The following is a 17,140-nucleotide window of genomic DNA, read 5'->3' on the forward strand; positions in this document are numbered from 1 at the left end:
CTTTGTTTTGTACTGCAAGTTGATGAATAGGTTCTAACCAAGCAAAAATGAAAATAGTTTTACTTACTTTGGTCATATATCAGTTACATGTATTCTACCACAAAGTGAAATATCTGTTAATAACAACTTTGACCAACCGAGGTCCCAAAGTATCCATTCTAGTTTAAACTCAGCTCTGGGTACCAGAGATGTGTGTGAGAGGGTGATAATTACCCTTCTGATGTACTGATATTTTTAGCACCCCAAGTGAGAATCGAACTCGGGACCTTCAGCACTGTAGTCATCGGTCTTAACCACAAGACCACGAACTCACATGCATAAATAATTAAATTCACAGTGGTCTAAATATCTGCTTATATGCCTTTTAGTCATTATCATTATACACTAGTTCTAGCTCACAGTGTTTATTAAACAAACATATTTCAAAATAATAAGTGATCATTAGTCTATTTTTATATTAAGAAAAACACATTTCTAAAAGCAAGTTATACTTAATTGTAATCAGGGATTTTACAAAAACCCTAGCTCTATTTTCAGTGATTTTGTAAAATCTCTGACAATTTCAGGGATTCTACAACACCACTGAAACTGTTAGTGAGTTTACAAAATCACTAAAATGTCCAGTGATTTTTACAAAATCCCTGGTTTTACAAATTCCCTGTAACATATATACAATACTTTCCTTTACAGAAAAATTAGTAAAAAAAGGAAAGTAAGAGGTCTTGGGTTAAAACATCATCTTTACACCTGGATGCAAGAGAGATTAAATTTACCTTTTTCATGAGGTTAACGCTTTTATATACTACTCATTTAGTTGTTTTTTAGTCTTTTATAGTCGATTAATCAATTGATGGTTGTTTAATGTCCAGTGGAAAACAGTTCATGCATGTTCAGCACAAATGAACCATATATATAAAAGATAGGTTCTGTAATGGGGGTATACCACCAAGAAGAGCAGTAAAATGAGACTGCCACTGGAAAATGAGAGTGAACTTGATAGGGACCGAAATTTAGCCATGTAACATGCTAACTACGGACCCTCAAATAGTTAGAATGAGTGTTTAGTGCAATTCCCTTATGTTCTTAAGCTGATTTGGTCATTGAATGTGGCTTGTAAGTGATGTTTAGAATCTCTAGTACAGGAACAGTTTCCTACACAAACAGCTTTCTTTCAATAATTATATCTGAATGGTTTTTTTTTATTTAGAAACAATTCACCAGCCAGATAAAAAGTTCTGAATGTATTTTTTAATTTTATAATACATATTCAAGGATCGACAATTTAACCGTTTTCCCCTCTTTTTTTCTACGATCCATTTTTACAACAAAAATACTGCCATGAAAAGTAACATTTTATTTGGATAGACATTTTTGAAGATTTTGCTTTCTGCAATTTCTTAAATTAGCCTCATCATACATTAGTATCAACTAGTGGATAAGATAACCCTGTAAATAGGTAATCCAGGCAACAAATATGAGCAGGTAATTGGCATCATCGCACACAAAGTGGCAAAGGTAACGGAATGTAATTATTATTTTTTTGTAAGAAACGAACTGTAGTGATTGCTGAAGGCTGGAATTATAAACATAAACTTAAAAGATCTACCACTATACAAATGCATCATGATTCCAGCTGATTTAATACTTAATTCCCCATTATACGGCTCATCAAATAAACAAAGCTTTGTACAAACTTAGACTCAGTATTTTACAGTCCGTCGGTTTGATAGTTATTAATTGTGAAAAAAATAAATTGTAAAGTTTTCGGTTACTTTTATGTTCGCACAGATATAAATGTATTTAAATATCACTACAATAAAGGCATAAATGTTGGCAGGTTCGTTTATCTTTTCTTAGAAGAAACGTGGAAATTAAAATGTGTACGGTTTATTGAGTGTTCGGAAATTGGCATATTATCATACAAAATAACAATTAAAAAACCCAGAGTCAATACTGACTATAGATATACATATTCGATACACAGGTTTAGAAAGATCGACAAAAACTGTGTTTCTGCACCATTAAAATCTAAATCTACGGTGCAATTAATTCTCCATCTAGACAGTGCAGTTGCTAGATTTGTCGTGCACTGCACGGCATTTCAGAACGGAATGCAGTTTAAATTGCAAATGCATTCTACTATTTAACGGTTATATGGTATTGTTCGAGTGTTTATAGAGTAAGAATCCTATTTTGAGTAAGACTATTACAATATATTCTTATTTATGAGTTGCAATATCAACAAAATGTCAACATATGACTACAGGTTCTATCTCATACATTAAATAAACATCTAAGTATATCATATATGTATTTGTTTTCATATCAAAATGGTTAGCACTGTATATCACACGCTCATGGTATGTTCTTGATTGATTAGTAAGGCATAATCAATGAAACTATACACATTTTTCTATTTTGTAAATGAATAATTATTTTTCGGCTTTAGTTTCGTTACAACATTCACAAGAAATATTCGAAAAATGAGTTAGTTCTGCAGTTTTACGATTCTTCATTTTACTCCAAATTCAACAACTCTTTATTTGACACATGCAATGTTTGAAGGTACACTATGCCAAACTGTTTTGATTGCAATTCGTATTTATTTTATCAGTTAGTACAAAAATGTTTGTTTAAACATGCCTCGTCCAAATTGCCTCGTGACGTTCATCTGGTTTAAATCTTTCTGCATTAACTTGCTCTGAGGATAAGCCACAACAATTCTCTTTAAAAACGAATTTATTACATCATTGTTTGAGAATATCACAACAAACTGCTGAGTTACAAATAAGTAACAGGCAAGCGATTTATTTAGTATAAAAAGACAAAACCACATGCACATGTACGTATTACATAGAAATCATAATAATCAAACAGAAATAGTATTTCTATCTTTGGCAAAAACATATTAAATCTTTTCCTTCATATAATTAAAAGCTTTAATAAAACAAAACCTTTTTGGATCACACGTTATATGTACATGTATTTATGTGAATACTCTCTTAGGACATTTAAGCTGAATAGTAGTAGGTAATATGTAAACCCGTTAGTTAATGCGAGGGTATTATAAAGAAGGTAATGTTAACCTTTAACAAATTTGGCTGTTTTAGAGTTCTTTTAATCATAAAGGTCTTATTAATCCTTGACTTTCAAATGAATTGAACGGAGCGTTCTTGATGACAGTGAATCCAGAATTGTTCTACGTACACCCAAACTTGATTAAGTGTTGTTGTTGGGGATTGCTTTTATAAATTAAAAAAAAAAACATATATAGTATAATCGCTATTTCTCGATATTTTCCTTTGGTCTTGCTGACTGATCATTTTATTTCTCAACGGAGTCGAGTGATATGAAAAATTATCGCTAGAAACTAAGAGGCACTTGGCGTTTTCAATGAAATTGACAAGAAATTGACAACGTCGTCATAGGTAATATAGCGATAAACAGATTATCATTGGTCATCTAAACTCGTTTGCTTTTCTCACTTTCGCCGTACCGAGAAAATCAATCTCTTTGAGATGATCAACGATAATCTATACGTATACACATTAATGTACTTCAAATTTTATAGGTGAATACGATATACATTATCACACAATTTTACAAGACCTATTGGCCAATGATTGGAAGTTTCAGAAAAGAGAGAAATCCCCAAGTTATGCCAAGAGTGTCTATTTCCTGAGTCTGTATATCCACACTTGAGTTTTGGTTTAGTGTGTTGAAAGAAAGTAAAGATTAAATACGATCAAAAGTTCAAAACCATCGAAGAATTCAAATGAAATGCAGCTTGGAAACTATTGCATGTTTAAAATCATCATGTATTCTGGTAGTTTGACAGCGCAGGTTTAATTGGCCATATCTTATAACATTATCATCTTCATATCAATCATCGTCAAGCGCAAGTATTAAGGCCTGTTGTCATTTTTCAACTTTGTTTTCTGAAGAAAGCCATTAATTCATTAGTTACATCTTATCTAATACTGACACCGACATTTATCCGCTGTTTGGATATTCAATCAGGGTTCAATGATATATTCACAGAAAAATAGAACTAATTATAATTTGTAATGTCATTGCTTCTGTAATAACTATGTAATTTGTCTTAAAGAGTACCTGTCACCCCCGGAATATGAAATACAATATAATGTGTTATGAAGTAGAAAAACGATTCTTTTCTTTTTATAAACAGAGTGAATTTGTTTGGGGTAGTTACAAAGTTAAAATGCATACAGAATAGATCGTAGCAATCACCCCTGAATAAATGAAACTGAATGAAATAACAAGACAATATACAGATATTTTCATACTCCAATTGTAGACTACTTAATTTGATTCCTGATCGTATGCAAGATGACATCTATATATAATAACATGAGCAACACGACTGGTGCCACATGTGGAGCAGTATCTACATACCCTTCCGGAGCACCTGAGATAACCCCCAGTTTTTGGTGGGTTTAGTGTTGCTCGTGTCTTGTCTACTATTATTTGTCTGTTTGTCTTTGTCTTTTTCTTTTTGAGCCATAGCGTTGTCAGTTTATTTCAAATCTATGAGTTTGACTGTCCCTCTGGTATCTTTCGACTCTCTTCTATAATGTTCATTACTCATAAATAAGAGACTGTAATATTAGTACCAACGAGACAACTCTCCATCCAAATCACGATGTATTATATATCAAAGTACAGGCTTCAACACAGAGCGTAAGATCACACCGAAAAACAAGATATAAAGTGTAAATTATTTTTAAAAACAAGAATCCAAATGTTTGATCTATATTAAAAAAAACACTTGAAACAAGAAAAAAACGTATGAACCACACCAACAATTGCCATTCTCTGTTTGTGTTGTACATTTATTTTGCTTAAATTGCTCAACATAGATAATCTTTTTTTGCGTCCTAGTAATAGAGTTAAAGTCGTACCATTTGAAAGTGTTACAACTGTAATCATTATTTGGTTGACCGTTCTGGACTATCTATGCCACTGACCATAACTATGTTTCAAAAGTCTAAGCCCTTCATCTCCATTTTAATTCTCGGACCCCCTGAGATCAATCTCGTTTTTCGGTTTGGTTCGTATGGCGAAGTGTTTTATAGACTAATAAAATTGAGAATGGAAATGGGGAATGTGTCAAAGAGACAACAACCCGACCAAATAAAAAACAACAGCAGAAGGTCACCAACAGGTCTTCAATGTAGCGAGAAATTCCAGCACCCGGAGGCGTCCTTCAGCTGGCCCCTAAACAAATATAATAATAATGTCTGTTATGGTTGTTCACCTCATTTTATCAATATAACGAAACACTAAACAACTGTTATACAAGTGGGTGGATTTGCTTTCTATTAAATCAGATTTAGCTAGTTTTTGCTTTGGAAAAGACTTGTACCAAGTTTGGAGTATGACAGTTTTTACTCACTCACACTCCGTTGACTGATAACGTTTAAATTATATATGTGTTTATAGATGTTCTCTTTTTGATTTAAATTGGAATTCGGTAAAAAATTTCACACTCAGTCTGATAAAACACTTCAAAGTTTTGGTTTAAAGAAACTTTATCTTCGTATTTGATTTGACCTTTCAACGGTTTTTAATTTAAACTTCACTCATGAGTCTCGTGTAGACGAAACGCACGTTTTACATTAAATATTGTAACCCTGTTTTTTTATGAGTGTTAATTACACAATAGGCGAAAACAAATCAGCTGAAGGGTCTTTAAGGGGACACTAGCTACGAGATATATAGTTAACTAGATGGCGTCAGTACTAAAATACACGTGAAACGAAGCTAAATATTATAGGGGCTATGCACTGTAAATAGTTTATTTTAGACTTTTTATAATTTGGATAAATGTTTTACATTGTTATAAATCAAATTTGAGAATTTGAGTCAAATTAGTAAACATGAATTTAAATTTAAAAATTTGAAACTTAAAATAACATTAATGTTATGTATTGATCCAGTTTTTTTCAAACATTACATATTGTCAAACTAGCGACCTTCAGAAACAATTCATTTATTTTTCACTAGGCACTTTATTCAGCACCACCAATTCTTTCATGACAATATGTTGCGCCGTCATTGCACTAGTATGTTAAATCAAAGTGCATCATTAATTCACGTCGGTTTGCAGAAAATGTCTTTTTTCAGATAGAAAACGATTTTTTGGGTAGACAGATTGAATGCTAATCGATAACACCATGAACAGCATAACGAATTAAAGCAACAATAAAAAAAATCCGTCATCAAGAACGCCTCTTCAACGGAGTCCCAAGAACTACAAATACGGGGCTCGTATTTATCAAGTATATTCACATATGTAAATTCCATGTTTTACCAATTTCCAATAGCTGAAACTGTATTCCTAAAGTCTGACTTTTGTTTATTAAATTGATTGATTGTGTACTCATCACCAAAATTGATCTCTCTAGGAATTCTAACTCTAGTGAGTTTATTTGAATCAAGATTTAGACTCAATGGATCTCTGGATTTGTCCACTATCATGTCATATTGAAAATTTTCAGAACACTGATGATGGTCAATTCGAACTGTGTATGTATAGGTAGAATATGACATCGTTCCATCTAAATTATATGTTGTTGCTGTACTAGTCCTCTGTTCATAGTGGAAGAACGTAATCGTCATTTCAACAGTGGGCTTGACTTCATGAAGTATATTAAGATAATTTAAGCAAGATTGCTTTTGCTAAAAGAGGGACGAAAGATACCAAAGGGACAGTCAAACTCATAAATCTAAAACAAACTGACAACGCCATGGCTAAAAATGAAAAAGACAAACAGAAAAACAATAGTACACATGACACAACATAGAAAACTAAAGAATAAACAACACGAACCCCACCAAAAACTACGGGTGATGTTTTCTAGATATTACATCTCCCATGAATAAATTGACTCAATCTGAGTCCAAATAACACAGAGAACGATTCCTGTGCTTGAACATGCAACCAGTATTACAGATACATCAGTTTCTTTCTCTTCCGCATTCTTCTTAGCGACAGTATATACTATTACTGGTATGGGAATAGGGAGACAAATATAGCATTGTAACGATGTAATTCTAACGTATGATACTTCATCATATAAGTTGTCTTCTTTCGCGAGAGGATCGGTCTTTTCTGTGACAATGTTGTCTCCTTTCGCGAGAGGATCGGTCTTTTCTGTGACACTGTTGTCTTCTTTCGCGAGAGGATCGGTCTTTTCTGTGACAATTTGTGCAGTTCTTTCCGCCATGTTATGTTGGTCATTATCAAATACTGTCGTGTCAAATGAGGCACTAGAACTTTCTGTCGTGTCATGCTGGTTATGAGTAACCGCTGCCGTGTTATGCTGGTTATCAGTAATCGCTGCTGTGTTATGCTGGCTATCAGTAATCGCTGTCGTGTTATGTTGGTTATCAGGAATCGCTGCCGTGTCATGTTGGTTATCAGTAATCGCTGTCGTGTCATGCTGGTTATAAGTAATTGCTGACGTGTTATGCTGGTTGTCAGTAATCGCTGCCGTGTTATGCTGGTTACCAGTAATCGCTGCCGTGTTATGCTGGTTATCAGTAATCGGTGTCGTTTTATGCTGGTTATCAGTAATCGCTGCTGTGTTATGCTGGCTATCAGTAATCGCTGCTGTGATATGGTGGTTATCGGGAATCGCTGCCGTGTCATGTTGGTTATCAGTAATCGCTGTCGTGTCATGCTGGTTATAAGTAATTGCTGACGTGTTATGCTGGTTATCAGGAATCGATGCCGTGTCATGTTGGTTATCAGTAATCGCTGCCGTGTTATACTGATTATCAGTAATCGCTGCTGTGTTATGCTGGTTATCAGTAATCGCTGTCGTGTTATGCTGGTTATCAGGAATCGCTGCCGTGTCATGTTGGTTATAAGTAATCGCTGTCGTGTTATGCTGGTTGTCAGTAATCGCTGCCGTGTTATGCTGGTTATCAGTAATCGCTGTCGTTTTATGCTGGTTATCAGTAATCGCTGCCGTGTTATGCTGGTTGTCAGTAATCGCTGCCTTGTCATGTTGGTTATAAATAATCGCTGTCGTGTTATGCTGGTTTTCAGTAATCGCTGCCGTGTTATGCTGGTTATCAGTAATCGCTGTCGTTTTATGCTGGTTATCAGTAATCGCTGCCGTGTTATGCTGGTTATCAGGAATCGCTGCCGTGTCATGTTGGTTATAAATAATCGCTGCTGTGTTATGCTGGTTATCAGTAATCGCTGCCGTGTTATGCCGGTTATCAGTAATCGGTGTCGTTTTATGCTGATTATCAGTAATCGCTGCCGTGTTATGCTGGTTATCAGTAATCGCTGTCGTTTTATGTTGGTTATCAGTAATCGCTGCCGTGTTATTCTGGTTGTCAGTAATCGCTGCCGTGTTATGCTGGTTATCAGTAATCGCTGCCGTGTTATGCTGGTTATCAGTAATCGCTGCCGTGTTATGCCGGTTATCAGTAATCGGTGTCGTTTTATGCTGGTTATCAGTAATCACTGTCGTTTTATTCTGGTTGTTAGTGATCGCTGTCGTAGTTGTATTACAGCTTTCCAAGACTATTCTATTTTGAGATGCATTAAATGTATCACGAATGCTCCTTCGTTTTTCATCATTGGTTCCAATTTCAATCGAGGTTAGATCATCAGTATTCTGACTGTTTTCTGATCTTCGTATTTCTAATGCTAATGCAATGAAAAAATATTGGATACAAGGAAATACAAGATATTGTGAAAACATTGTTGCAAAGACAGATATTACATTTGCCGCGTCTCTATACATATTGATTAATAACGATATACATCAAGATATGTGTAATCCAGTTTTTAATTGCGATTTTTTTTTTTATTTACACCTATGTTTATATCATGTAATAGGAAGAACATGTGGTCTAATGTGTAATCAGTGGTTTCCTAGATGGCAAATATTGTGAACGTGTTTGATAACACGCAGTACACATCTACTATGTTAGTCTTTTTAAAGAAAACAACGCATTTCTAAACAAATAGACCTATATGGAAATTGCTTGAAATGATTCCAATATATTTGGAACGGAAATATATTGTAATATATGGCATAAAACATGTTCTCTCGATTTATTACACTTTTGTAATATACAATTTACAATACACATACCTCAAATACTTTTTGAGATTGAATGAATAAAGGCAACATTATTTTACCGATGTATAAGTAAATCGATTAAGCTAAAACAAATCCGGGTAACAAAATAAATCCGAGGGAAACACATCAACTATAAGAGAAAAACAAGACTCTCTTGTGGAGAGTTGTCTCATTGGCATTCATACGACATCTTCTTTTTTTATATTGGCACAGAACATTATTAGAAAAAAATGTTGGTTATTGTAACTGATAAAAACTGCTAGGACTAATACGGGATAATTCCTCAAGACAAAAACTATATTGAATTGGGATTAGAAACTCTGAAGAATAGACGAAGTAAACATCAGATTACCCTATTTTATAAAATATTACATGGAATGACACCTGCATACTTATATGAGTTAGTCAAGTCATACATGTATGTTCCAAGACAAGCATCTTATACTTTGAGAAATGCAATTAAACTTTTCACCAGCCTCTAGTTAGAACTAGATTTTACTTTAATAGTTTCATTCCTTCCACCGTAAAGCTTTGGAAACATCTTTTTCTGAGTATACAAAAATCCATGTGTATATTTAGAAGTAGACCGGACAAGTTTTATTGGACTATTGTGACTGCCTGAATAACTTGATTTAATGGAAAAAGATAGTATTGCAAAATGTTCCAACATCATATCATTTGTATCATGCTTTATACAAAAATTATTTTGGGACACTTTATATCTTGCCATTCGATGTGAGCCAAGGATCGTGTCGAAGGACTTACTTTGACTTATAATGTAACTTTTTACAGATAGCGACTTCGACGGAGAGTTGCCTGATCATTCAATATTTACAAAAAACCACTGTAGTTTCTTTTTATTATGTCGGTTAGAAATGTTAATTTGATCAGTTAAATAATGAAGTGTTTCCCTTTAACGACATCATATAAATACACGAGAACTTTAAACTTTACATTTGTATGCTTTTATTACAAATGACATCTTTTTTAAGTATGAAATTTACTTTTGTTGTTGACAAATTAAAAGCCAACCGATAAACCCATGTACAACATAAGACATTAAATAAACAGAACCAATCTGCAGACATCCACCAAATCTTTTCCTCTGATTCCCATCCACTACAAATACGGGATTCATGACCGGAGACAATCTTCTCATAGGAAAATTGAAATTCTTCATAATTCCCCATCCGAAATACTCTTTGAATGAAATCTTCTTTTTGTTTGTTAAACTGCGTTTTCGTAAATTCGTTCCCAAAACTAATTTCAGCAGGAATTCGAACTCTCGTGAGTTTATTTCGATTTATATTGAGACTTGTAGGATCTGTTGATTTATCTACCCAAGTGTCATATTTAAAATTTTCAGATGCCTGATGATCAATCACAATAACTTTTTCTTTATAGGTAGATGAATATGTATAGGAAGATGCATCTGACCTTCCAGCTGATCTTGTAACAGTACGTTCTTCGTAATGGAAACATACGACAGTCATTTTAATGATAGGTTTAGATTGACGAAGTTCATTCAGATATTTCACGCATGACTCTTTATTATATATATTTTCTAAGTACTGCATCTCCCATGACAATAGAGATTCTGCTTGTGTCCATATAATACACAATACTATTCCAGTGCTTAAGCAGGTCATAAGTATAACAGATAGATGCTGGCCTTTTCCCTCTAGATTTGTCCTGTAAATCACAGTATAAATCAAAGTAGGTATGTATACGAAAAGACATATATAACATTGGAACGACGTTACTCTGGCGTAGGAAACTTCATAAAAATGTTCCTTTTCTTCTTTTTCGATTGGCGTTCGTTCTGGTACAGTCGAAGTTTCTATACTATTTGTCTTTGTCCTGTCCCGGATTGTATGTAGTTCATCATACGTTCTTCCTAGTCTTTGATCAACCGATGATTTCTTTATGCCGTAGATCATTTTCATTATACAATACTGAATTAAAGGCAACACAACATATTGTGCTGTCAGTGTCGTAAAGACAGAGATGACAATTGCAACATCTCGATTCATATTTGCTTTTGACAAGTTTGAAAGACACGACTCAAGTGAACAAATATCAGCTACATGTACTTAGTCAACGGAAGTACATTCATATACATACATTTTTTTTGTATGTGTGTAGTTTATTATATCCTGTTTTTACTAGGTGCAATTCAAGTCTAATCATTTTTTTTTATTTGGATAACTTACAGAATTTATAATAATCTGTTTTAGATAAGATTACAGGTAGCTTTTTTGTAAATATAGACATATTTCCAACATTTATTTTGCATCTGGAAACTAAAAGGTAAAAAAAACGCAAAATCTGTGAATATTAAATATTTCCCAAAATAGGGCATGGTTTGTGAAATAGCTGTGTTTACCAATGTTTGTCCAAGGGTCAGAAATACAGAGAGCATTTCTTATAAATATAGACAAATTTCCAACATTTATTTTGCATCTGGAAACTAATAGGTAAAAAAACGCAAAATCTGTGAATATTGAATATCAATTGGAAGCAGAACTTCAAACTACTAATAGATTCTGTTGAGGGTTATGCAAAAGACTGGACAAAAAGAGAAAAGGTTGAGGTTGACACTCTTTCGGAGTTGGTAAAATCAGTAAGGTCATTGATTCAGATAAGAGTAAGTAAGCTTAAAGGGTCAATGAGAACCAAAGCTCCTTCCATCTTTAAAGACCCTCAGGTCATAGAGGAGTTGTCTTGCCTCCATGACAAATATGTTGTCGTTCCAGCTGACAAAGCCTCAAACAATATTGTTTTTGTTTGCAAGAAACACTACATTGTCTGCCTGATTAAGGAACTCGGGATAAATAACACACTTGGAAATCCTACATATACACTAAGTACGCTTACTAAGCAGGAGATCCTGGAAAACCACAAATCGGTTCTAATCTCCTTTGCTGTTCATCCAAAGGATGAAGACCAAGATCTTTCATCCTTATATTGGATTCCTAAGCTTCACAAGAATCTTTATAAGGAAAGGTATATTGCAGGTTCTTCCAAGTGTTCCACTAAACCCCTTTAAAGTGCTTACTGTCATACTCACTGCAGTCAAAGAAGGTTTCAGAAATATTCCGAAACGGCATATTCAAGAAGTGGTGTTAATCAGATGTGAATACTGAAAAATTCAAAAGAGTTATTAGGGAATTTACTATTTCAATCATTAAAACATTGTACCAACATTAAAACCTTTGATTTTTCAACTCTTTATACCACTACTCCACAAACTAAACTTAAAGCTCGACTGAAAGAACTCGTCAGCTTATGTTTCTTTAACAAAAAAGGCACTAGACGTTTTAAATATCTAGTTGTGGGCAGATATTCAGCTTACTTTGTGAAAAATCATACAGAGTCAAAGAAAACATACACAGAAGAGGATATCATTGCCATGCTGGACTTTTTAATTGACAACATATTTGTTGAATTTGAAGGTTTGGTCTTCCAACAGACTATTGGAATCCCAATGGGTACCAATTGAGCTCCTCTACTTGCAGATTTGTTTTTGTATTCCTATGAAGCAGAATGTATCCAAGGGCTTGTACAGAAAGGAGAAAAAAAATTAGCCCAGTCTTTTAATTTCACCTTTCGGTATATTGATGATGTACTGTCTCTTAATAATAATAGATTCAGTTATCACTTACATTTAATATATCCAAGTGAACTTGAAATTAAAGATAAATCTGCTTCATATTTAGACCTTTTCCTCGAAATGACTACTGATGGTAGGTTGAATACCAAAATTTATGACAAACGCGATGATTTTAATTTTCCTATAGTTACCTTTCCATTTCTGTGTAGCAACATCCCAGCGGCACCAGCATATGGAGTATATGTGTCTCATTTGATACGTTACTCTAGAGCTAGCTCAAAGTACGTTGATTTGTTGAACGAGGAATACTGCTTTCTCAAAAGTTGCTAAGACAGGGCTATGAATCAATCAAATTAGTCTATATATCTTGTAATGATGTATAATATTCATCCAAGAAATTTTACTGTCGCCATCATGAGCTGATTGGCCATTATGACATAGATCATATCTGATATTCTTCCTCAGTCACAAAAACCTTCCATCATTACCGAACTGAACAAAGAAAGAACACGACGGGTACCGTATATACGGTGCAGGAAATGCTTACCCTTCCGGAGCACCTGATTTCACTCCCGGGTTTTAGTGGAGTTCGCGTTGTTTCTTATTTATTATTTATAACTGTTGATGTAAATGTCCTTTGTTTTTTTTAGTCTTTGTTTACTACTTGGTTTTGATTGTTATTGTCTTGCAACCTCCCGTATAGTCACCCAATCTATAACTTTGCCGATTGGGACATGTTGCCTTAGTGTGGGTTAGCATAACGATTTAGTTCAGGTCTTGCTCCTGGATTCTTGCGAATGCATCATGTTATTTTTTTTCTACGTTGTTTGGTTTGTTTCTTTTTCGATTTGAACATTGGTAAACTACTATCGTTTTTATTACTTCATAACTTAAAAAATCAACGTTTTCATGTGTGTTATATTTGTAAAATAAAGACGAAAGATACTAACGGGATAGTCAAACTCATAAGTCGAAAACAAACTGACAATAACATGGCAAAAAACGAAAAGACAAACAACAGTACATACAACACAGCAGGCAAGACAAACAACAGTACATACAACACAGCAAGCAAGACAAACAACAGTACATACAACACAGCAGACAAGACAAACAACAGTACATACAACACAGCAGACAAGACAAACAACAGTACATACAACACAGCAGGCAATACAAACAACAGTACATACAACACAGCAGACAAGACAAACAACAGTACATACAACACAGCAGACAAGACAAACAACAGTACATACAACACAGCAGACAAGACAAACAACAGTACATACAACACAGCAGGCAAGACAGACATCAGTACATACAACACAGTAGGCAAGACAGACAACAGTACATACAACACAGCAGGAAAGACAGACAACAGTACATAAAACACAGCAGGCAAGACAGCCAACAGTACATACAACACAGCAGGCAAGACAAACAACAGTACATACAACACAGCAGGTAAGACAGACAACAGTGCATACAACACAGCAGGCAATACAGACAACAGTACATACAACACAGCAGGCAAGACAGACATCAGTACATACAACACAGTAGGCAAGACAGACAACAGTACATACAGCACAGCAGGCAAGACAAACAACAGTACATACAACACAGCAGGTAAGACAGACAACAGTACATACAACACAGCAGGCAATACAGACAACAGTACATACAACACAGCAGGCAAGACAAACAACAGTACATACAACACAGCAGACAAGACAGACAACAGTACATACAACACAGCAGGCAATACAAACAACAGTACATACAACACAGCAGACAAGACAGACATCAGTACATACAACACAGCAGACAAGACAAACAACAGTACATACAACACAGCAGACAAGACAGACAACAGTACATACAACACAGCAGGCAATACAAACAACAGTACATACAACACAGCAGGCAAGACAGACATCAGTACATACAACACAGTAGGCAAGACAGACAACAGTACATACAACACAGCAGGCAAGACAAACAACAGTACATACAACACAGCAGGTAAGACAAACAACAGTACATACAACACAGCAGACAAGACAGACAACAGTACATACAACACAGCAGGCAATACAAACAACAGTACATACAACACAGCAGGCAAGACAGACATCAGTACATACAACACAGTAGGCAAGACAGACAACAGTACATACAACACAGAAGGCAAGACAAACAACAGTACATACAACACAGCAGGTAAGACAGACAACAGTACATACAACACAGCAGGCAATACAGACAACAGTACATACAACACAGCAGGCAAGACAGACATCAGTACATACAACACAGTAGGCAAGACAGAAAACAGTACATACAACACAGCAGGCAAGACAAACAACAGTACATACAACACAGCAGTCAAGACATTACAGCATGTGCATTCTTCTTAATGTATAGTTATTTTACTTTTTGTTACAAAACTGGAATGCATTAGTGCCTTGAAGGCAATAGAAAGAACACCACGAGTGACGTAACGTCCGTCTGGCGTACAAAATTTGAATCCTGGTATCTATATGAGTTTATGTATATGTGTTAGGCTTACGGAGAACGTTAATTCTATTCTGTGACTAGACAACATGCAATAATGTTAAAATAGAATGTCCGTTTTCCTACAGGAATATGACAGTTGTTTTTCATTTATTCATTCATTCATCGTTTGATCTGGCCGAGTTTTTGATTTTGTTAGGTTTAAAAACAAATGTTGACTTTCCACTTTTGGAATTAACATTGGAGTTTGGTAATTTTGTTTATACTTTTTTATAAAGCCAGTCGATTGTTTTTGCTCTTCAACTTAAACCTGAAAATAGCATTTTGATACATACCGGCCTTTGTAAGTCTTGTATGATATTTAATTTTAGTTTCTTGTGTATAATTCGGAGTTTAGTATGACATCCATTATCACTGTACTAGTATACATATTTTTAAGGGGTCAGCTGAAGGACGCCTACAGGTGCGGGAGTTTCTCGCTACATCGAAGACCCATTGGTGGCCTTCGGCTGTTGTCTGCTCTATGGTCGGGTTGTTGTCGCTTTGACACATTCCCCATTTCCTATCTCAATTTCAAATAATAAAACACAGGACAAAACATAGAAAACTAAAGCTGAGCAACACGAACCCCACCAAAATCTGGGGAGATCTCATGTGCTCCAAAAGGGTAAGCAGATCCTGCTCAACATGTGGCACCCATCGTGTCATTAAAGGACAGGATGCATTCTAATTAACAGTGTATGCCTTTATATGTTCTAATTGAGTGATTCATTTCAATATTTTTTTCATTTATTTTTTTTCTATTTTTTTATGTGTTTGATATTTCTGTTTGTTGAGTTTAACGGCATATATTATATACTGGTAGCCAAATTCATAAAATATCAGTAATTTCACTGTCCAAAGAATAAACAAGATTGCAACCATTGAAAACAACATAATGAAAAACATGCCGTTTATGTTAACTCTTATATTTGTTTTCAACGTTGTTCTGGTAAAAAGAGGCGGAAGATACACATGGGAGATTCGAATCCCATAAATCGATGAGAAACTTGCAGTCATGACATCAAATAGAAGACGCCAAACAGATGAACATGCTTACAGAACACTACATAAAATGTAAAGACTGGCCAACACGAACTCACTAAGAATAAGGGGTGAGTTCATGCGCTCCATAAAGATAAAAACGCTCTACTAGTGCCACCCGTCATGTGTGTTTACAAATCGGTAATAAGTCTCAAAAGGTAAATAACACAATTAAAGAAATCAAGATGAGATTATTGTAACAATAGAACATAGTAATGCTCGTATGAGTATGCGTATGCGTCCGTAAAACTTTCGAAGGATTATTTGAACTTTATAACCCATTGCTTAATAGCTTCCTTGTAGGCATCAACCCTCTATCAAGGGAACCATAATTGGAATACAAAATATACTTGATGTTCATGATACTCACCATTATAAGCATGACATATACATTTTTTGAAATAAATAGATCATTAGTATACATGTATTCCTTTTTTATACTGTTAGTAAGCACGTATGCAGTTAAATGTAATACATTTTCAACACATCAATCTACCAATAGAATATTTGAAAGAGTTACAGTTTCATGTCTATTTATTGTAGTTTATTACAGTTGAATTGAAAATGATACGTGCCTATTTATTGAAGAAGAACGAAAAAGAAGAGCCATTGTGCCACCAAACATTAAGATGGTGTTAATAACTTTGAAAGAAAAGACGTTTTGTGTGTATATCTACTTTCACAAAACATTAAGGAAAGGAAAAAATATGAAGAAAAAAATAAAATTTTGTAGTTTCGTTTAAAACTATTTGTTAAATTGAGAAGGAAATTGGGAACGTGTGAAAGGAACAACAGC

At 34.6% G+C, this 17,140-nt stretch overlaps 2 protein-coding genes across 4 annotated transcripts in view; one reads left to right on the forward strand and one right to left on the reverse strand.

The window, feature by feature from the left end:
* LOC139487450 (neuronal acetylcholine receptor subunit alpha-10-like) overlaps positions 1-17,140 on the reverse strand; it is a 122,640-nt gene that overhangs the window by 101,495 nt on the left and 4,005 nt on the right. The window lies entirely within an intron of this gene.
* LOC139489379 (GATA zinc finger domain-containing protein 14-like) lies at positions 13,734-15,164 on the forward strand. The gene is made up of 2 exons (XM_071275691.1): positions 13,734-14,091; positions 14,143-15,164. Exons 1-2 carry the CDS (start codon positions 13,734-13,736, stop codon positions 15,162-15,164), a joined length of 1,380 nt encoding a protein of 459 aa, XP_071131792.1.

The sequence above is a fragment of the Mytilus edulis genome, chromosome 9 (assembly GCF_963676685.1).
Source record: "Mytilus edulis chromosome 9, xbMytEdul2.2, whole genome shotgun sequence".
NCBI classification, from domain to species: Eukaryota; Metazoa; Mollusca; class Bivalvia; order Mytilida; family Mytilidae; genus Mytilus; species Mytilus edulis.

Bases quoted from the DNA above. Each gene is read 5' to 3' on its own strand.
- LOC139489379 (XM_071275691.1), top strand. From the start codon at position 13,734: ATGGCAAAAAACGAAAAGACAAACAACAGTACATACAACACAGCAGGC. The intron at 14,092-14,142 runs GTACATACAACA...AAAACACAGCAG, and splicing joins AGTAGGCAAGACAGACAACA to GCAAGACAGCCAACAGTACA.